At 34.3% G+C, this 23,080-nt stretch overlaps 1 protein-coding gene across 4 annotated transcripts in view; it reads left to right on the top strand.

Moving 5' to 3' along the window:
- CTNNA3 (catenin alpha 3) overlaps nt 1–23,080 on the top strand; it is a 1,791,515-nt gene that overhangs the window by 1,707,462 nt on the left and 60,973 nt on the right. For all 4 annotated transcript variants that reach the window (XM_032252666.1, XM_032252665.1, XM_032252664.1 and 1 more), the window contains one exon: nt 22,255–22,389. In XM_032252666.1, coding sequence (XP_032108557.1) covers nt 22,255–22,389 — 135 coding nt within the window. The remainder of the gene's footprint in view (nt 1–22,254; nt 22,390–23,080) is intronic.

Below are 23,080 nucleotides of genomic sequence, written 5' to 3'. Positions count from 1 at the left end.
GGATTGATTCTAACTGTCTGATAGATTGTGAGCAGTGCTGCAGTAAGCATAGGAGTGCAGATATCTCTTCGACATACTGCTTCTCCTCCTTTAAATAAATACCTAGTAATGGATTGCAAGATTATATGGTAGATCCATTATTAGTTTATTATTATTAGAGGATTTTTTTTTTTTCTGAGATGGAGTCTCGCTCTGTCACCCAGGTTGGAGTGGAGTGGTGCAATATCAGCTCACTGGAACCTCCACCTCTCAGGTTCAAGCAATTATTCTGCCTCAGTCTCCTGAGTAACTAGGATTACACGTGTGCACCACCACACCAGGCTAATTTTTGTATTTTTAGTAGAGATGGGGTTTCACCATATTGGCCAGGCTGGTCTCGAACTCCTGACCTACTGATTCTGCCCTCCTCAGCCTCCCGAAATGCTGGGCTTACAGAGGTGAGCCACTGTTCCTGGCCTATTATTAGTTTTTAAAGAAAACTCCTATTCTCCATAATGGCTGTACCAATTTACACTCCCAACAGGGTATAAGAGTTCCCCTTTCTCTATATTCTTGACAGAACTTTTTTTTTGTTCTTTCAATTGCAGCCATTTTAACTGGGGTGAGATTATATCTTATTGTGGTTTTGATTTGCATTTCCCTGGTGATTAATGATATGGAACTTTTTTTCACATACCTGTATGTCTTCTTTTGAGAAATGTCTATACATATCATTTGCCCATTTTTAAATTTTTTTTCTTCTGTTGCTTTGTTTGAGTTTCTTATGTATTCTGTATTTTAATCCCTTGTCAAATAGTGTGAAAATATCTTCTCTCATTCTGTAGATTATCTTATCACTCTGTTAATTGTTTTCTTTGCTGTGCAAAATGCTTTTAGTTTGATATAATTCAATGTGTTTATTTTTGCTTCTGTTACCTGTGCTTTTAAGGTCTTAGCCATCAAATCTTTGTCAAAATCAATGTCCTGAAACATTTTCCCTATGTTTTCTTCCATTTTCCCTATGTTTTCTTCTACTGTTTTATATGTATTGGATTTTATGCTGGGCCTTTATTTTGATTTGATTTTCCCATATGGTGAAAGATAGGGATCTAGCTTCATTTGTCTGCAATAGAGATCCAATTTTCCTACCACAGTTTACTGACTATCCTTTTCTCAATATGTGTTCTTGATGTTTGTTCAAAATCTGTTGGCTATAAATATGTGAATTTATTTTTGGGTTCTCCATTTTGTACAGTGGGTTATGTTTGGTTTTTTTGTTTGTTTGTTTGTTTTTTTATGTCAATACCATGTAGTTTTAGTTACTATATCCTTGTAATATATTTTGAAGCCAGGTAGTATGATGTTTCTAGGTAGTGTAATGTTCTTTTTCTCAGGACTGCTTTGGCTATTGTGGGTCTTTTGTGGGTTCTATGTAAATTTTAGAATTTTGTTTTCTATCTATGTAAAAAATGTCATTGGTATTTTGCTAGGGGTTACACTGGATCTGTATATTGTTTTGGGCAGTATGGATATTTTAACAATATTCTTTCAGTACATGAACAGAGGATATCTTTTTATTTTTTTGTCTTTTCTTCAGTTTCTTTTATCAATATTTTATAGTTTTATAGTAGAGATTTTTGACCTCATTAGTTATATTGATTTCTAGGTATTTTGTTTTTTGTAGCTATCAGAAATAGGATTGCTTGCCTGAGTTCTTTTTTAGATTGTTCACTATTTGTGTGTAGACATGCTGTTGATTTTTGCATGTTGATTTAGTATTCTTCAATTTTATTGAATTTGTCAAATCTAAGAGGTTTTTGGTAGAGTCTTTAGGTTTTTTCTTAATATAAGACCATGTCATCTACAAACTAGAACAATTTGACTTCCTCCTTTCCAATTTGGATACTCTCTATTTATTTCTCTTACCTGATGGCTCTAGCTAAGCTGTTCAGTTCTATGTTGAATAAAAATGGTGAAAGTGGACAGCCTTGTCTTGTTCCAGATCTTACAGGAAAGGCTGTCATTTTTTTCCTTATTTAGCTCTTCAAAAATCAATACATTGTAAAATGTTATAATGTAAGGTTTTCTGTGTCAACAATATATTCTAACATTTTATTGAAAATTCAAAGAAAAACAGTATTTAGTAGAAAACTAAAGAGAATGCTGAAGATATAACATGCATGAAGTATATAATTATAGATATTGGTGTTTATAAACACTTTGGTTTCCTTTTTTTAGATTTCTCACATTTATTCCAGTATTTCTAAGCAGCTGCTACATTATTAGAAATACTTTACACTCTAATTGAAAAATCTGCTGGTTTCATTAATGTGTTGATATATTCAATTAACATTTTAGACTGGGGTATAATGTTATTTTGTGGCTTTTATACTCTGTTCAACTTCATAGTACATATTTATTTCCCTTTGGGAAAAAAACTGATTTTTTTTACAACTATTTTATATTATTTCTTGCTTATATAATCAGAGGGAAAGGTTTTTGAACTTCTTTTTATAATGATTACTATTGTTCACTCTTTTTATACTCTCTTTCTTGGAACATGAAGAACTCTTTCCTATCAAATATTATATTTGTGGATATAAAGAAAATGAAACAAATAAAGACTAATTATAATACCAGATAAATTATTTAATATCATTCCTAATAATAAAGAACATGTCTTTTCCATGTTACTTTAATCATTATAAAATTTTTATTAATCCTATGTTTTTATTAGTTTATATTTATAGTGAAAGCAAACTGTCCTAATCTAAACCAAAATTTCTGAGTTTGATTATGTGACTGAAGCCTATATGCCCATAGTTTCTTTTAGAATTTTATTGCATTCACTTTTATGAGAGACACTAAATCTTAGTAGAATAAGTGAAACCATAGTACATTAGACATATTTACATGGGTTAATAACTTTTTAAATATTGAATACTTCCTACCATTATTTTTCTGTTTATTTTGAAACACCCAGTTTTCAAGTTGACATAATTGTGTCACACTGAAGAGTTTTTTTCTTAGGTTGACAATCTTCTTTAATTGTATTGGGTTGCCTTTAAGTGGGTACTTTTATAACTGGCTTTATCAAATTATGTCATTGTTTTTAGCATTATTCAAATGGCATGGGAGAAAGCAAAAAAACCTTACTTGCATATAGCTTTGACAGTTTAAGAGAAGCTTAGAAAAGTAGTCACTAACTAATGAAGAATTATAGATGACTCTTTTTGGCCTTTTCCATTTCATACATAAAATGGTATCAAATGAATTACTTTTATTCTGAAGAAATATAGTTCTAAGCAATTAAAATTGAGAATGAAGAAACTGACTCAGTTACTACAGTGACCATCTAGAGAGGTTGTCTGTGAATGTGCTTCTGACATTATTATTTGACAGTTGAAGACATTTTAGACAAAAATAGCATCTGAAATTGATTATGGAATACAATTGAGCAATGTAAGCAAGGTGATTTTCAGTGTCTATGTATATTATGAAAAAATTTACTGGATCACTGGTTGCTTTGTATTTTGATCAATTTAATAGTTCCAAACAAATGCCTTCTAGTCTTAGTTTTTGCTAGTGTGTCAGAAGGTCAAACACTAATTTCCATTCCAGCAAACATTAGTCTTGAAATTGTGTATCTTATATACATTTATTTGAATGTATGTTTATATAGATCATCTATTACATAATTACTAGACCCATTTAGTTACATGATGTAAAATTTCAGAGTTAAAGTTCATATGTAGAAAGAATGAAACAGAATCAGATTAGTTGATGCTTCTCATTCTGCTTGCTTGGCCTTCTTATTTTTATTTTTCACTTTTCCTTCCTTCATTGCTTTCTGAGTGTATATTTATTATGTGTATGCCATACACAATTCACTACTCTGGCTTTGGCATTAGCTAGCCAGAAGGAGAAGAAGTAAAACCTTCTGTTTAAACTTCCAGTTCCCTTTTTAATTTTTCCCAATCATTCAACAGTTTTTAGACTCTAGAATTATCTCAAAATGGTGGTAGCCTAAGTATGCCATCAAAGACATATTTGAGTCCTGCAGAGTTTTAGTACAAATTTTGTCTCCTTTAGATAGTATCCTTGTATAAAACAAGATTCTTATAGCTATTCTTAGCTATAACAATTATTAAAAATTTTGCTTATGAATTAAACAGAATAAGTTAGAGAAAATACAAATCCAAGATTTCAAGCTTTCAGTACACATTTTTTTCTATTTCTGTACACTACACTGTAATTAATCATATTAGCAGATATTCTAAATTAGATAAAGTAGCACTTCATTAGGTAGGGATAATGTACATAAAGATTTCGAATAGTTATAGAAGCAGTATAACCCAGATAAGAAGAAGACAATAGGAGGCAAAATAAAATTAGCGTCTGCTAAAGTGTTTTGCACCAAGAGAGAAAAATATGAGCTTTCTGACCCCTGGGTGACATGTAAAGAGCCTAGTTACTTCCTCCTTGTAATTTTGCCAAAGCAAAGATATCAAGGCTAATAACTGGATATTTTCACCTAATTGTAACTGAACACAATTAAAATTAACTTTCAGTGTTAAATACATTGACAGGTAGTTCTAGTTAAGGAAAAGATGATTTTTAAAAGCCAAAGTAAAGAGGTATAAACCAAATCACACAAGATGCACTCCATTATGAACAAAACAACCTACAAATATAATTTATATTAATATTTTATAAAATATTCTTGGAGGCTGGCCTCATTTGAATTGTTTTATGTTGATATTATAATTGGCAAAAAATTGTTTTAATAAAACTACTGAGAAGCTTCTGGAGCATTCATTATACCATGATTACACAACTCCTAAGGATATAATTACTAGATACACCTTGTGACAGTATGTCAGTATGTATATTTTAAGACTATTACCTATCTGAAATTTATTTCCAGCAGAGATTTTTAAAATTATTTTTTATTTCAAGAAGTGTCTGGGGAACAGACGGTATTCGTTTACATGAATAAATTCATTAGTAGTGATTTCTGAGATTTTGGTGTACCCATCACCAAGCAATGTACACTGTACTGAAATGTGCAGTCTTTTATCCCTCACCCCGCTTCAACTCTTCCCTGAGTCCCCAAAGTCCATTGTATCATTCTTATATGTTTGCATCCTCATAGCTTAGCTCCCAATTATGAGTGAGAACATAGGATATTTTGTTTTCCATTCTTTAGTTACTTCATTTAGAATAATGGTCTCCAATTCCATCTAGGTTACCGTGAATGCCATTATTTCATTCAATTTTATGGTGGAGTAGTATTCAATTGTATGTGTGTATGTATGTGTGTGTGTGTGTGTGTGTATAATATATACACACACACATACATATACATACCACATTTTCTTTATCCATTCATTGATTGATGGGCATTTGGGCTGGTTCTAGATTTATGCAATTGCAAATTAAGCTGCAGTAAACATGCATGTGCAAGTATCTTTTTCATACAATGGCTTTTTTTCCTCTGGGTAGATACCTAGTAGTGGGATTGCAGAATCAAACGGTAGTTCTACTTTCAGTTCTTTAAGGAATTGCCACACTGTTTTCCAAAGTGGTTGTACTAGTTTACATTCCCAATAACAGTGTAAAAGTGTTCCTTTTTCACTGCATCCATGCCAACCTCTATTATTTTTTGAGTTTTTGATTATGGCCATTCTTGGAGGAGTAAGGTGGTATCTCATTGTGGTTTTGATTTGCATTTCCCTTATAATTAGTATTGTTGAGCATTTTTCCATATGCTTGCTGGACATTTGTATATCTCTTTTTGAGAATTGTCTATTCGTGTCCTTAGCCCACTTTTTGATGGGATTCTTTTTTCCTGTTGATTTGTTTGAGTTATTTGTAGATTCTGATACTAGTTCTTTGTCAGACGTGTAGATGGTGATGATTTTTTTCCCACTCTGTGGGTTGTCCATTAACTCTGCTGATTATTTCTTTTGCTGTGCAGAAGCTTTTTACTTAACTAAGTCCCATCTATTTATCCCTGTCTTTGTTGCATGTGCTGTTGGGTTCTTGGTCATGAAGTCTTTGCTGAAGCCAATATCTAGAAGGGTTTTTCAGATATTATTTTCTAGAATTTTTATGGTTTTAGGACCTAGATTTAAGTCTTTGCCATCTTGCGTTGATTTTTTTTTTTAATAGGTGAGAGATGAGAACCCAGTTTCATTCTTCTACATGTGACTAGCCAATTATCCCAGCACCATTTGTTGAATAGAGTGTCCTTTCCTCACTTTATGTTTTTGTTTGCTTTGTCAAAGATCATTTGGTTTTAAGCATTTGGCTTTATTTCTGGGTACTCTATTGTGTTCCATTGGTCTGTGTGCCTATTTGTATACCAGTACTATGCTATTTTGGTGACTATGGCCTTGTAGTATAGTTTGAAATCAAGTAATGTGATGTCTCCGGATTTGTTATTTTTGCTTAGTATTGCTTTGGCTATTCGGACTCTTTTTGGTTCTCTATCCATCTTAGGATTGTTTTTTCTAACTCTGTGAAGAATGATGGTGGCATTCTGAGATTGGTCTGTTCAGAGTTTCTATACTTTCCTGGTTTAATCTTAGAAGGTTGTATATTTCCAGGAATTTATTCATCTCCTCTAGGTTTTCTGGTTTATGTATGTAAAGGTATTCGTAGTAGCCTTGAATAATCTTTTGTATTTCTGTGGTATCAGTAGTAATATCTCCCATTTCATTTCTAATTTAGCTTATTTGGATCTTCTCTCTTCTTTTCTTGGTTAATCTCACTAATGGTCTATCAGTTTTATTTATCTTTTCAAAGAACCAGGTTTTTGTTTCATTTATTTTTTGTATTGTTTTTTGTTTGTTTGTTTGTTTCAATTTCATTTCATTCTGGTCTGATCTTTGTTATTTGTTTTCTTCTCTGGCAGAGTAGTTGATGTCTAGGTTAGTTCTCCAGATTAATGAACTCCTACTTTATAAAAATAAATGCACAGAAAGTTCTCAGAAATTAAATAGGATGAAATATATACTGAAATATGTGATCTATTTGCATCTTTCACATAATAGTCAATCTCCTGATCTAAGAGATACTGCTTTACTATTTTCCCCTTTATTGAATGTTTGACATTTTTTCACTGAAGCAGTGTTTTAAATGCTCTGAGGGTGATTATCTATTCAGGTTCACTTCATGTGTGGTTACAAAACTATGTAACCAAAGAATAAAGTGTTCTAGGTTCTGGGGGAAAAGAGCTATTTTGTATAAGTGGAGAAGAGGAAAGATGAGCAAAGTTTCTTCTTGCAGTTGGCTGGCTATCTTTAGCCAAAAATTCCAAACAACCAGAATTTGTCTGAGTTACCTTTCCCCCATCTTTTCTACATCCTTATCCTATGTATAGGATAATGCACTTCTGTGAGTTTGTTTCAACCGAAGTAATTCTTTGAATGACAAATTTCAGGCATCAAAGAGAGGGTGACACTTTCTAGTTATGGTCTATTATACAGGAGACTCATCTCTTCTGAGAATCTCTCATGAAAGTAACATAAAGCTGAAAAGTAGCTTGAGTCATAAGTTTACACCTGCGAAAGTAAAGGAGCTTTGTTGAATGTGGAAAATATCTTGTCTTTAATTTGTATTGTGCTCAAAGTATATGTCACTTTCTCAATGGCTGTATGTGTTACCAAGTTGAAAATAAAAATGAATTTTAAACAGTTCTTAAACTCAAGACAAGTTCAGCCTAGAGACAAAATACGAAAAGATTTTAACAGCATATATAATTTCTGGTAAAACAACCTTTATTCATTGAGATAGGTCATGCACCATAGTCTCCCAAATATACCTCTCTTAAATCAACATGTGCAGTCTTGAACATACCATATGGGACAACATTATCCTCTACCACTGACATTATAACAGAGTTCCAGTGTTATAATCATACTTCTCTAGGTACCTTCTCTGTTCTGTGTTTCAGAAACCTGAGTTTGCTAAACAGTGGCTGTAATAGGCATAGCAAAGAAAACAATACTCAAAATATGTTGAGGTTTCTAGGTGCAGAGTAAGCACAAACTAATGGCTGACCAGATTTAAGAGATGGAAAAGAGGAACAAGGCATTCTTCAGTGAGATAGTTAATACAAAGAGAAAAATAGCTGAATATGTAAATAGGCAAGACAGTGAATGAAATAGCTGAGAGATAAATGTGTTGAGTGTGAAATGTTGATGAGATGCTGAAATGGAATGGGCAAACACCGTAGTTATATGGAACTTCTGATGGAGCTGGATGATAGACTTTTGTAGTTTGTGTTGTATAAGTGACAGATGAACCCAGAGCACTGTCTACTGTTGTCTAAGAGGATGAAAGCAAAAAAATGCTCAGGAACAAAAGCTGAGAACAACAACAGGATCAGGCAAAATAAACAACAAAAAATACTTGTAAAGGAGGCTGGGAAGGCTGGTATAAAACTAGGAGAAAATCTAAGAAGAAACATTCATGAGAATTAATATTTATGAGACTCACGAATGAAGATCTAAAAGCTCCAGAAAGATGCAATAAGGGAAGAACTGCCACATATATAATGAATGTGGCAATTATAAGTACATTAGTGATCCCAATGAGATGAAATTCTGTGGAGTGGAGGACTTGAAAACAGTTCTTAACATGATAAGGAAAGGAGGAATCTGCACTTTAGTAGGCATATTCATAAAAAAGGAGAGATGGGATGATAGAAAGGAGCTGGAATTTGCTTTGAGGGACTTGATAGAGTCAGGAATCAGAAAAAGAGACATTAAAAGTAGAGGAAAAGATGGGATCACTGATGATCTGTGATCCTTAGCAAGATGAAATGAGTCAACCTCTGGACTGCAGTACAGGTGAAGAAATGAGCCCTGTGGGAAAGGAAAAGTCATGGACACCAAGTGCTTTTGCTACCACCGATTGCTTTAAATTTCTAATTTGAAATTTACAATGACACTTAATACTTTTCATTAAGAAAATTTTCCAGCTTAGCAGAATTTAGGCTGTTGACTGTAATCTGTAATTGCAAAATTCAGTTTATTTTTATTTATTTGTTTGTTTATTTTTGAGACACAGTCTCTCTGTCACCCAGGCTGGAGTGCAGTGGCACAATGTCAGCTCACTGCAACCTCCACCTCCCGGGTTCAAGCGATTCTTGTGTCTCAGACTTCCAGGTAGCTGGGACTACAGGCATGAGCCATGATTCCTGGCTAATATTTTATATTTTGAGTAAAGACAGGGTTTCACCATGCTGGCCAGGTGGATCTCAAACTCCTGATCTCAGGTCATTTGCCTGCCCCAGCCTCCCAAAGTGCTGGGATTATAGGCATGAGCCACCATGCCAGACTGCAAAGTCATTTTAAATTTCTTAAAGTTTATGCTTCAATATGGGCCAAAAAAAATCATTAAGATTATGGAATACAAGTCTTCAAAAGTGTTCATTTTGCTAATTCATCCCTGAAATTTAAACTAAAAGTTAATGAATGCTTTTTATATTTTTTTCCTTATTACTAAATGATGTATTCCATATTGGTTCCAAGCATCATACTAGAAAAATGAAAACTGGCTTAATGTAAGAAAACCACATAGGCTGAAATGCCATTTGCTTACAAGTAGTGAGTCCCTGTGATTATAAAATATAAATTTTAAAAATCATGCATTAAAGAGCTAACCAAATGTTTTGGTCAACATCTCCTATCTAAATTAACTGGGAAACAATAACCAAGTGTGGTAAAATACCATTTGATTAGCCTGAAAGTCCCTAATAGTATTGAGGAATGTATTCTCTTCCTGGGTCCACAAGGGGGCGTAGTTTCAAAGGCAAGAACTCGCAGCTACATGCCGGATCTGCCTTCTTCCATGTCTCCATCCAGGAGCTTAGAGGTCTTTGTTTAACTCTTTCGAGCTCGGGAACATAGAAGGATCAATCACTCTAGCGAAAGTTTAAAGAAACTCCTTTCATAGGACAGAAAACTTGAATGGGGCAGGAATTACTCCCAGGTTAAAAGTCCTCTTCCCCCACATTGCTGCAGACACCATTTCTGGATCCCCTTCCATGACATAGTGGGAGTTGCTTTTCTTTCTCCTTTTTTTCTCTCTCTGCCTAAATAAATCACTTTCTGCAAAACTCTTTGGGTCTGATATTTACTTAAAATAAGCTCACCATGCCCAGCAGGGTCCTCTCCCCCATACTGGGGTGAATGAGGGACAAAAGGCCTGGAAGAAAACATTCTATCAGGGAGTGACCTCAGCTCATCGTCCACAACCCAGTCTCAGTAGTCTTTTAAAAGTTGTTTTAAAGCAAATTTTATTTCTGAAACAATAGTCAAGGCAAGAATGTTCTACAAACCTATGAGTGAGAACATATGGTGTTTGATCTTCTGCTCTTCTGTCAGTTGGCTGAGAATGATGGTTTCCAGGTTCATCCATGTCCCTACAAAGGACACAAACTCATCGTTTTTGATGGCTGCATAATCCATGGTGTATATGTGCCACATTTTCCCTATCCAGTCTATCATCGATGGGCATTTGGGTTGGTTCCAGGTCTTTGCTATTGTAAACAGTGCTGCAATGAACATTCGTGTGCACATGTCCTTATAGTAGAACAATATGTAATCCTTTGGATATATACCCAGTAATGGGATTGCTGGGTCAAATGGAATTTCTATTTCTAGGTCCTTGAGGAATCGCCACACTGTCTTCCATGATGGTTGAACCAATTTACACTCCCACCAACAGTGCAAAAGTGTTCCTATTTCTCCACATCCTCTCCAGCATCTGTTGTCTCCAGATTTTTTAATGATTGCCATTCTAACTGGTGTGAGATGGTATCTCAATGTAGTTTTGATTTGCATTTCTCTGATGACCAGTGATGATGAGCATTTTTTCATATGTTTGTTGGCCTCTTGTATGTCTTCTTTTGTAAAGCGTCTGTTCATATCCTTTTCCCACTTTTGAATGGGCTTGTTAGTTTTTTTCTTGTAAATCTGTTTTAGTTCTTTGTAAATTCTGGATATCAGCCCTTTGTCAGATGGGTAAACTGCAAAAATTTTTTCCCATTCTGTTGGTTGCTGATTCGCTCTAATGACTGTTTCTTTTGCTGTGCAGAAGCTATGGAGTTTGATTAGATCCCATTTGTCTATTTTGGCTTTTGTTGTCAATGCTTTTGGTGTTTTGGTCACGAAGTCCTTGCCTACACCTATGTCCTGAATGGTTTTGCCTAGATTTTCTTCTAGGGTTTTTATGGTGTTAGGTCTTATGTTTAAGTCTTTAATCCGTCTGGAGTTAATTTTAGTGTATGGTGTCAGGAAGGGGTCCAGTTTCTGCTTTCTGCACGTGGCTAGCCAGCTTTCCCAACACCATTTATTGAACAGGGAATCCTTTCCCCATTGCTTGTTTTTGTCAGGTTTGTCAAAGATCAGATGGTTGTAGATATGTTGTGTTGCCTCCAAGACCTCTGTTCTGTTCCATTGGTCTATATCTCTGTTTTGGTACCAGTACCACGCTGTTTTGATTACTGTAGCCTTGTAGTATAGTTTGAAGTCTGGTAGTGTGATGCCTCCCACTTTGTTCTTTTTGCTTAGAATTGACTTGGCTATGCGGGCTCTCTTTTGGTTGAACAATGAGAACACATGGACACAGGGAGGGGAGCACTACACACTGGGGTCAGTTGGGGGGAAATAGGGGAGGGACAGTGGGGGGCAGGGAGCTGGGGAGAGATAGCAAGGGGAGAGATGCCAGATGTAGGTGATGGGGAGGAAGGCAGCAAATCACACTCCCACTTGTGTACCTATGCAACAATATTGCATGTTCTTCACATGTACCCCAAAACCTAAAATGTAATAAAATAAATGGGAAAAAAAAATTAATAATTGATATAAGTTTAAAAAAAAAAAGATTGCGGACCTAGCTCACGAGATAGAAACAGAATTGAAATCAGAATTCTAAATTGACACAAAAATGTATAATTTTCCACCTATTTATATTTATTTATTATACATTTTATTTATATATATGTATTTATTGTGCATTTTAAATTAACTAAAAGACTACAATTGAATTGCCTGTAACACAAGGAAAGGATGAATCCTTGAGGGAATTGATACCACATTTACCCTGATGTGCCCATTACACATTGCATGTATAGATAGCTTTTATTCTTCTGATTGCTCTAGCAAACCCTCTGACCAGTTTCAATGGATGAGGTTTTAGGAAGCTGAGATTAGTAACCTCAGGAAACTTTCTATCTCTAGAATGCCTAATAAAAAATGATTTTCGGTGGAACCTTTAGTCTTTATAATTAAAGAATAATTCTAGTTTGTTTTTTTTTTTTCTCAATGTATCTTACAAACTTCCATTTTGGTATCTAAATAGATTAGAAGCTCCTTTTCCATAGGACAGTGATGAACACCTCGTACAATGCAGTTTGGAAAATACTGGTTAAAAACAGCACATCATCCTTAAATCGTTTTACTCTTCCTCTTTCATGAGTCACTCATTTGGAATATAATTGCATTCAGGGTTAACTTGATTGTTCATTTTCTGTTTATTTATCTAAAATAAATATTTTCTTCATATAACGTGTTTTCTTCTATATTATTAAAACAAATTTATGCTTAAAACAGATTTGTACCAAAAGCTTTAATAGAAGTCAAAGAAAAATTGAAATGATATTCAATAAATTCAATCTGATTGCAACAGTCTCTCGGAAGCATGAAAGCTACATGAACATTTATAAAAATGTTTTCCTTCTATTCAGGCAAAATGTGACCAGCAATAATTTTTTCTTAAATGTAACAAAGGTAAATTTAAATTTGTCTGCGCCAGAATGGTTGAACAAAAATAAAATATTGTGATATAAATGTCAAAAAAAAGAAAAAAAAAGAATGTTCTACAAACCTAGAGCCTGAAGTTTTTCTGTCACCTTCATTGTAAAAACTTAAAAGGTGGGAAAAGCACTGTTAGATGTTTTTAAATTTAAATTTTTGTATTTTTGTAAAAATTGTACATATTTAAGGACTTAAGATATACAATGTAATAACAAAATTAAAAGTCTATGATTTGAAAGAAAATATTTGTGAACCATAGATCTGATGAGGAATTAATGTCTAAAGTGTGAAAGAAACTTATAGAACTCAATAGGAGAAAAATCCAAGTAACCTGATTAAAAAATGAGAAAACACCTGAATACATGAAAATGGCCAAAAGGAGGCTTGAAAAATAGCAGAACATTTTTAGTGAGAATGAGGCATTTTCCTGATTCTGCTTCTAAGTCAGCAAAACTGACTCAGAAAGGCTTTCTAGATATCAATGGGAAAGAAGGCTTTAGTGACTTTTATAGTATAAGAATTTACCAGGTAGTATTTTCCTTCTAGTTTTGTTATAAAACTAACTGCTACTCTTATAATCAAGATATTTTCATCAGTTCTGAAAATGAAAGATAAATTTAGGTCAAGCAATTTTGAACTTTATCAATTTCACACTTTTTACTCATTTGACTTATTCTTTCCTTAATAGAATTATAGGCTCTTCTGTGGCCTTGGAAGAGTCTCTTGATAGAGACAGCTTGTTTTGCTTAAACTTGAGTGATTGCCATTGGTTACTGGTCAAGAATCTAATTATTAGTTTGACAGTTTGATTGTATCAGGAGTTGTATAGTGGTGCTGGTCTTCAAGGAACAAATCCACATTAAACCAGTTTATAATTGACAAGTAAGAGCATCAATTTAAGAAACCAATTTACAAATTAGAATGGGAATTTAATATTTACAAAAAAGATACAATTGGCAAGAAGACTGATACTGATCCTAGACTATGGAGGTAAGGAGGTGGAACTGGACCATGTTTCAACACTAGCTCTACCACTAATACCATTTATTGGCAAGTCAGTTAACCTCTCCGTGTGTCAGTATGCTCCTTTGCTAAATGAGGATCATGATTCCACTTACCTCATGGAATTGTGGTTGTGTGATTATTAAAACAAGTAGTATAGACAAAGCATCTAGAAAAGTGCATGACAAATAAAACACTTTACATGTCAGGGGTTATCATTGTGTCCATCCTTAAGAATAAAGAATAGATAAGAAAGTTACTCAGTGAGAACAACAACAAGAAACAATGTTTTGAAAGAATGTCCCATAGAAGAGATCATTCTGCGTTCATGTGAATATAACAGAGAAAACTAAATTCAAATCATTTACTCTTTCTGAAACTTGGTTTGCAAATTTACAAAATGAAAACAATAGATCTAATTAAAATGGTGCTATGAGTACTAATTTAGAATAATGCATATAAAGAGCTTGGCATAGTACCTGGCACAAAGGAAGTACCTAATAAAGATCAGCTGCCTGACAAGAGAAAACAGAGGTGACTTGTTTTTCATCATTATAGGTAATTTCACCTCCGTAAATTGGGGGAAATATTTGTGTCTTAGAGGTTTAGTAATTGAGTGAGATGATATGTCTAAATTAGTTTCCATAGCATGTGGCACATAGTAAGAGTTAAATGAAAATTAATTATTGTTCTTTCTCCTCTGTCTCTTCCTTCTCCTCTTCTTCCTTTATCTCTTTCTTTTTCTTACCTTTCTCCATATCTTCTTACTTAGCTGTAATTTCTATATTCTTGTCTGATTGTGTCTCTGGCTGTGGCTATCCTGTATGTATTCATGCATATATTGCCCATGTTGCAGATTGATAGTACTTTTGCAGAAGAATTGAATTCTTTGTTACCTTTGTTGTTTATTATCAACTTTGACTCAGGGTAATATGTTCTTATCTTGTGCACACACTCTGGAGCTATGAAGACTATTTTAAAAATATAACAGAGAAATACCTCATGAATTTTCCAAAAACACTCCAGCTTAAGTTATTAATTACTGAATAAAAGCAGAAATGCATGAAAGGTTTTCTGGCCATTCATTCTACTTTTTAATTTATAGTTTAGGCCATTAGAATAAAAGCTTTTTTAAATTACCATTGATAGTTATAGAAGAAATATATATTTAACATATATAAGATTTGAATAAAATAAAAAGTATTGATTGTGTCACATTTATTGATTATTGTCATATATTTCTTTCCAAGTATGTTTTAATTTTTTAACCCAGAGTCCAGAATGTATTTATTTTTATGGAATTTTTAAAAATAATTTAAACTTTTATTTTATATTGAGTGGGTATATGTGCAAGTTCATTACCTGGGTATATCACATGATACTAATGTTTGGAGTACAACTGACACAATCACCCAGATAGTGAGCATAGTACCCAATAATTAGTTTTTCAAGCCTTTACTCCTTTCCTCCCTCTCCTATCCAGTACTTCTCAGTGTCTATTGTCATCATCTTTATGTCCATGATTACTCATTCTTCTACTTCTTTGTAAGAACATGTGGTATTTGGGTTTTTGTTCCTGTATTAATTCACTTAGGATAATGACCTCCAGCTGCATACACGTTGCTGCAAGAGGCATCATTTCATTCATTCCTTTTTATGGCTGTTTGTTATTGCATGGTGTATATGTACCCCATTTTCTTTGTTTGTTTTTATTTTTTGGTTTTCTTTTGAGATGGAGTCTTCCACTTGTTGCCCAGCCTGGAGTGCAATGGCATGATCTCAGCTCACTGCAACCTCCGCCCCCTGGGTTCAAGTGATTTTCCTGCCTCAGCCTCCTGAGTAGCTGGGATTATAGGCATGTGCCACCATGCCTGGCTAATTTTGTATTTTTAGTAGAGATGGGGTTTCTCCATGTTGGTCAGGCTAGTCTCAAACTCCTGACCTCAGGCGATCCGCCCACCTCAGCCTCTTAAAGTGCTGGGATTACAGGCATGAGCCACTGCACCCAGCCCCCATTTTCTTTATTCAGTCCACCATTGGTGGGTACCTAGGTTGATTCCATGTCCTTGCATTGTGAATAGTGCTGCAATGAACATATGAATACAAGTGTCTTTTTGGTAGAACAATTTATTTTCTTTTGAATATGTACAAAGTAATGGGATGACGGGGTCAAATGGTAGTTATGTTTGAAGTTCTTTGAGAAATCTCCAAACTGCTTCCCACAGTGGCTGAACTAATTTAAATTCCCACCAATAGTGTATAAAGTGTTCCCTTTTCTCCATAGCCTCACCAGCATTTGTTATTTTTGACTTTTTTACAATAGCCAGTCTGACTGGTGTGAGATAGTATCTCATTTTGGTTTGATTTGCATTTCTCTGATGATTGGTGGTGTTGAACATTTTTTCAGGTGTGTTGGCCACTTGTATGTCTTCTTTTGAGAAGTGTCTAGTCATGATTTGATATGGTTTGCACATTTGCCCTTCCCAAATCTCATGTTAAAATGTAATCCCCAACGTTGGACTTGGGGCCTGGTGAGAGGTGTTTGGGTAATAGGAGTAGATTCCTCATGGTTCGCTGTCCTCAGACTAGTGAGTTATCTGGTCATTTAAAAGTGTGTGGCACCTCCCACCTCCCTCTTGCTCCTACTCTCGTCATGTCATGCACCTGTTCCCACTTCACCCTCCACTATAAGTAAATGTTCTCTGAACCCCCACCTCAAAGCCAAGCAGATGCCACTGCAATGCTTGCATAGCCTGCAGAACCATGAGACAATTACATTTCTTTTCTTTATAAATTACCCAGTCTCATGTATAGCAATGCAAGAACGACCTAACACATATCTTTTGCCCATTTTTAATGGGGTTATTTATTTTTTGTTTGCTTGCTCAATTGTTTAAGTTCCTTTTAAAACTATGTCAGATTCATAGTTTGCAAATATTTTCTTCCATCGTGTGAGTTGCCTGTTTACTCTGTTGATAGTTTGTTGCTATGCAGGAGCTCTTTACTTAGATATTCCACTTGTCAATTTTTGTTTTTGTTGCAATTGCTTTTGAGGATTTAGTTATAATGTCTTTCCCAAGGCTAATGTCCAGGATGGTGTTTCCTAGGTTTCCTTCAAGGATTCTTATTGTGGAGGTCTTATATTTAAATCTTTAATTCATCTTAAGTTAATTTTTCTAGATGGTGAAAGACAGGGATGCAGTTTCATTCTTCTGCCTTGGGTTAGACAGCTATCCCAGCACCATTTATTGAATAGGGAGTCATTGCTTATTTTTGTCAACTTTGTCAATGTGTCAAAGATCAGATGGTTGTAGTTGGGCAGCTTTATTTCTGTGTTCTCTATTTGGTTCCCTCAGGCTATGTATCTGTTTTTGTACCAGTACCATACTGTGTTGTTACTGTAGTCTTATAGTATAGTTTCAAGTCAAGTAATGTGGTGCCTCCAGCTTCATTTTTTTTTTTAACTTGGGATTGTTTGTCTGTTCAGAATATTTCTTGGATTCATATGAATTTGAGAATTGTTCTTTTTCTAGTTCTGTGAAAAATGATAGTTTTTGCTTGATAGGAATAGCATTGAATTGTAGATTGCTTTGGGCAGTATGGCCATTTTAAGGATACTGATTCTTACAATCGATATACTTGAATTTTTTTTTTTTCATTATTTGTGACATCTGTGATTTCTTTCAGCAGTGTTTTGTAGTTCTTGTAGAGATCTTTCTCTTCCTTGGTTAGATGCATTCGTAGATGTTTTATTTATTTGCAGCTATTGCAAATGGAATTGAGTTATTGATTTGGTTCTCAGCTTGAATGTTATTGGTATATAAAAATGCTATTGATTTTTATAGAATGATTTTGTATCCTGAAAAATTACTGAAGTCACATCTCAGTTAAAGGAGCGTTTCAGTAAAGTATTTTGTGTTTTCTGGGTATAGAATCATATTAACAGCAAAGAGATATAGGTTGACTTTTTATTTGTCTAGTTGGATACCTTTTATTTATTTCTTTTGCCTGGTTGCTGTGGCTAGGACTTTCAGTACTATGTTGAATAAGAGAGGTGAGAGTAAGCATTCTTTTAACAGTTTCAAGGGGATTCAGCTTTTGCCCATTCAAGTATAATGTTGTCTGTGGTTTCACTTAGATGGCTCTCGTTATTTTGAGATATGAGATATGTTACTCTGATGCATAGTTTCTTGAGGGTTTTTATCAGGAAGGGATGTTGTATTTTATCAAAAGCTTTTTTCACATCTGTTGAAATAATCATATGATTTTTGTTATTAATTCTGTTTATGTGGTAAGTCACATTTATTGATTTGTGTATATTAAGCCAACCTTACATTCCAAGAATTAAGTCTACTTGATCATGGCGAATTAACTTTTTGATGTGCCACTAAATTCAGTTTACTAATATTTTGTTGAGGATTTTTGCATCTATGTTTATCAAAGGTATTGGTATCAGAGATATTTTTCATTGTATGTTTACCAGGTTTTCCTTTCGGGAGGATGCTGGCTTTGTCAAACGAGTTAAGGAGAAGCCTTTCCTTCTCCATTTTTTGGAATAGTTTCAGTAGGATAGTAGCATGTCTTCTATGTATGTTTCATAGAATTTGGCTGTGAATCTGCCTGGTCTGAGGCTTTTTTTGTTATTGCTGTGGTTGGGCGTTTTATTACTGATTCAGTCTAGGAATTCAATATTGGTCTATAGAGGGTTTCAATTTCTTTCTGATTCATTCTTGGAGGATTTTGTATTTCAGAAATTTAATTTTCCTCCAGATTTTCTAATTTGTATGCACAGAGGTGTTCTGAATAGTTTCTGAGGATCTTTTGTATTTCTGTGGTATTGGTTGTAATGTCACTTTTATAATTTCTGACTGTGCTTATTTAGATCTTCTATTTGTCTTTGTTAATCTAGCTAGCAGTCTACGGATCTTGTTCATTCTTTCAAAAAATAAACTTTGATCATCATTGATTCTTCCTATAAATTTTTGGGTCTCAAATTCATTCAGTTCCATCTAATTTTCATTTTTTCTTTTCTTCTGCTAGCTTTGGGATTGGTTTGTTCTTTTGTTGTTGTTGTTGTTGTTTGTTTGTTTTTTGCTCCTCTAGGCATATTAGATCCTTAATTTGAGATCTTTCTAACTTTTTGAGGTAAGAGTTTACTGCTATAAACTTTTCTCTTAACAGCACTTTTGCTGCATCCTAGAGATTTTTATATGTTGTCTCTTATTTTCATTTATTTCAAAGAACTTTTTGGTTACTGCCTTAATTTCATTGCTTGCCCAAAAGTAAATGTATTAGTCCATTTTCACACTATTATGAAGATACTATCTGAGACTGGCTAATTTATATTTAAAAAAAAAAGGTTTAATTGACTAACATTCCACATGGTTGAAGAGGCCTCAGGAAACTTAAAATCATAGCTGAAGGCAAAGGGGAAGCAAGGCACGTTTTACATGGAGGTAGGAGAGAGAGAGCACAGGGGAAACAGCCACTTTTAAAATCATCAGCTCTCATGAGAACTCCCTCACAATTACTAGAACAGCTGCTGGGAGAAACTGTCCCCAGGATCCAATCACCTCCTACCAGGTCCCTCCCTTGACACATGGGATTACACAATTTAAGATGAGTTTTGGATGGGGACACAGAGCCAAAACATGTCAACCATTGAGGAGTAAGTTGTTTAATTTTCAAGTAGTTGTGTGGTTTGGTAGATTTTCTTGGTATTGCTATTTTCATTCGATTGTATTATTCAAAGAGTGTGGTTGATTTAACTTCATTTTTAAAAAATTTATTGAAATTTACTTTATAGCCAAACAAGTAGTTGTTCTTAGAGTTCGTTTTGTGTGCAGTTGAGAAGAATGTACTTTCTGTGGCTGATGGTGGAGTATTCTGTAGATGTCTGTTAGGTCCAATTGGTCAAGTGTCAGATTTAAGTCCAGAATTTCTTTGTCAATTTTCTGCCTTGATAATCTAACACTGTCAGTGAGGTGTTGAAGTTCTGAACATTATTGAATGGCTGTCTAAGCCTCTTTGTAGAACTATAAGTACTTGTTTTATGAATTTGGATGTTTCAGTCTTGGGTACATACATATTTAGGATAGGTAAATCTTTTTGTTGAATTCAACCCTTTATCATCATGTATGCCCTTCCTGTCCTTTTTACTGTTGTTGGTTTAAAGTCTGCTTTATCTAATATATTATTATATATTATATTTTAAAATTCATATTATATCTAATATATGTTGTTATATTTTAAATATATTTTAAAATACATATATTTTATCTAATAGTCACTCCTTCTCTTTTTTGTTGTTGCTTAATTTGCAAGAGAGATATTTCTCCAGCCCTTTACTTTGAGCTTATAGGTGTCATTATGTGTGAGATGGATATCTTGAAGACAGCAGATGGATGGATGTTGTTATTTTATCCAACTTGCCACTGTGTGCCTTTTAAGTGGAGTATTCAGGTTATTCACATTTAAGGATAATATTAATATGGAAGATTTTGATCCTACCATGAAGTTGTTAGCTCACTGCTTTGTAGTTTCTATGGTTTGGTTGGTTGATAGGTCTGTGGGCTCTGTACTTAAGTGTGTTTTTGTGGTAGCAGGTATTGGTTCTTTTTTCCCCCCACGTTTAGAATTCCCTTAAGGATCTCTGATAAGACTGGTCTAATGGTAATGAAATTTTTAATGCTTGTTTGTCTAGAAAAGATTTTGTTTCTCCTTCAGTGATAAAGCTTAGCCTGGTGGGATACGAAATTTTTGATTAGGATTTCTTTTCTTCAAGAATTTGGAAAATAGGCCCCTAATCTGTCCCAGTTTATAGGGTTTATGCAGAGAAGTCTGCTTTTAGTCTTTGGGGATTCCCTTTCTGTGTGTTCTGACCTTTCTCTCTAGCTGCCTTTAAGATTTTTTTCTTTAGCATTGACCTTGGATAGTCTGGTGATTATATGCCTTGGTGATGCTCCTTTTTGTATAGTATCTCACAGACGTTCTCTGCATTTTTGGTATCAAGATGTCCACCTCTCTAGCCTGGGTATGGAGCAAAGAGTCCTGATGCACGATGATCTATGCCTAGAAAGGATGGGACAACTCAGGCTGTCCCAGCTTGTTTTATTATTTTATTTATGCATTTGTTGACATAAGGTCTCACTCTGTGGCCAAGGCTGGAGTGCAGTGTCACCATCATGGCTCACTGCAGCATTTACTTCCCAGGCTCAGGCAATCCTCCCCCTCAGCCTGCTGAATAGCTGGGACCACACCTGGCTAATTTATTTTTATTTTTTGTAGAGATGATGTCTCTCTATGTTTCCCAGGCTGGTCTCAAACTCCTAGGCTCAAGCGATTCTCCTGTTTCAGCTTCCCAAATTGCTGGGATTGTAGACTGAGCCACTACATCCAGCATTCAGCATGTTTTAAATGCACGCATTTAAAAATATAATTTGATTGCAATATTTACATGTTGATTTTTTTCACTTCCAAAAACATTTTTCCATATCCTTTGAAACTTTTTTCTTGAGACTGAATAATGCTACATTATATCGATATGCATTCTTACTTAGCCTTTCCATTATTTTGGGATATTTAGGTTATTTCCAAATGTTGATATTATATGTAGTGCTACAGTGAAGATCTTTGCATATAAATCACTGTCCACATTTCCTTGTTCTTACACAAATTTACTAAACATGGAATTAAGTTAGAAGGGATTTTTATGAATCTATTATAATTTCATAGGAGAAAGAGCACAAAGATTAAATCTTAACTGAAGCTATTTAATATGTGACCATAAAGCTCAAAGCTGTCCTCCAGGAAATTCCTTCCAAAAGACAATACAATGTAGCAGGCTGGTTTTTGTAAAGAAATTTAATACTCTGAAACAATGTACCCTGCCTGTTTATTGGCTTCAGTTAGATTCACAGTTGTTATATAAGGTAAAAATTATTTCCTTTGTCTGTTAACAGCTAAGAACATTGAAGGCTGAGCATAATAGAACATATTATGCTGCTGCATGTTTTTTACACCCATTTGAGTAGGACAGGACAGACAATGCAGAACTATGTCTCAAGGAGCATTCTAATAGTAACTGTAGGTGAAGGAAATAATTGCATTTTAAATGCTTATTTAGATTTACCTAAAAACAAAATCTGAGGGCTTCTAACCTTCATAAATTAAAGGCAGCTATTTTATATACCATTTCATGTCTAAAAATTATATTAATGTTTCTTTTGGCTAAGCTGAAGTAATTAAGGTTGCAAAATAAATCAACTATTATAATGGTAGAAGCATATCAGAATCTATCTAGGCTTGACCTGAGAAATGGTCCTCAATGAAAATAAAGTTGCTGCCTTATAAGGTACCTGCCATATTAATACTGCATTTGCTCACTTTGATCTGCCTATTATTTAGTCTGCTATATCCATTTTTATCTTTGATGCATATTTAGTGCCCAGATCCATCTTGCAAACAGGACCTGTTGGCCTACCTGGAACAGATTAAGTTCTACTCCCACCAGCTGAAAATCTGCAGTCAAGTTAAAGCTGAGATCCAGAACCTGGGAGGAGAGCTCATCATGTCAGCTGTGAGTACTGCCTAGCGCTTCCATGATCACAAGTGGAAGATGCTTGATACAGAGTAACTATACCCTTGCTTGCATCACCAAATCTTTTAGGTAAAATCAGCTTAGAAAAACTAAATTGGAGTTTTTATTAAAAGTACATGTATTTAAACTAGCAAGAAATCTTGGCAGATTTCTTAAAGGTTAAAAATGTTATTTTTATTTACTTCAGAGATTAAAGAGTAAATCAGGTTTTATAAGCCTTTTGGATGAGAAATCCATGTTAATTTAGAGTATGACTTCAGAATGTGTACAAACAGAACTCCAAAATAAATCCTGTAATTTTTGAAAAGAAATGCATGTGGAATAGCAAAATAAGATGGTTGCTTCACTGCTATTAATTGATATTCATTTTCCCCCTATTTCTTTTGATAACAAAGATGTTCATTTCTTGAGGTTTTTCATTCCATATATACTTTCAGAAATGGAGTATGATAGAACTTTATAGATTTAGAGGAATTTTCATAAATTCTTTGGTGGCCCTGAGTTTTAAGCTGCTATAAAATTACCATGGTAGAACTAATGTATAACTTTTCTACTCATCTTTTAATAGCAATAGATCATTTCTCTGGGGAAGAAATGGTGATAAAATAATATATGATATCTATATTGGATTCAGGTAACAGTGACTTTGAGAAGGACATGGACCAAGATT

The sequence above is a fragment of the Sapajus apella genome, unplaced genomic scaffold (assembly GCF_009761245.1).
Source record: "Sapajus apella isolate SASKATOON/1434 unplaced genomic scaffold, GSC_monkey_1.0 scaffold78, whole genome shotgun sequence".
Taxonomy (NCBI): domain Eukaryota; kingdom Metazoa; phylum Chordata; class Mammalia; order Primates; family Cebidae; genus Sapajus; species Sapajus apella.
The sequence above is the reverse complement of the archived record's forward strand: the minus strand, read 5'-3'. Positions and strand labels throughout refer to the sequence as shown.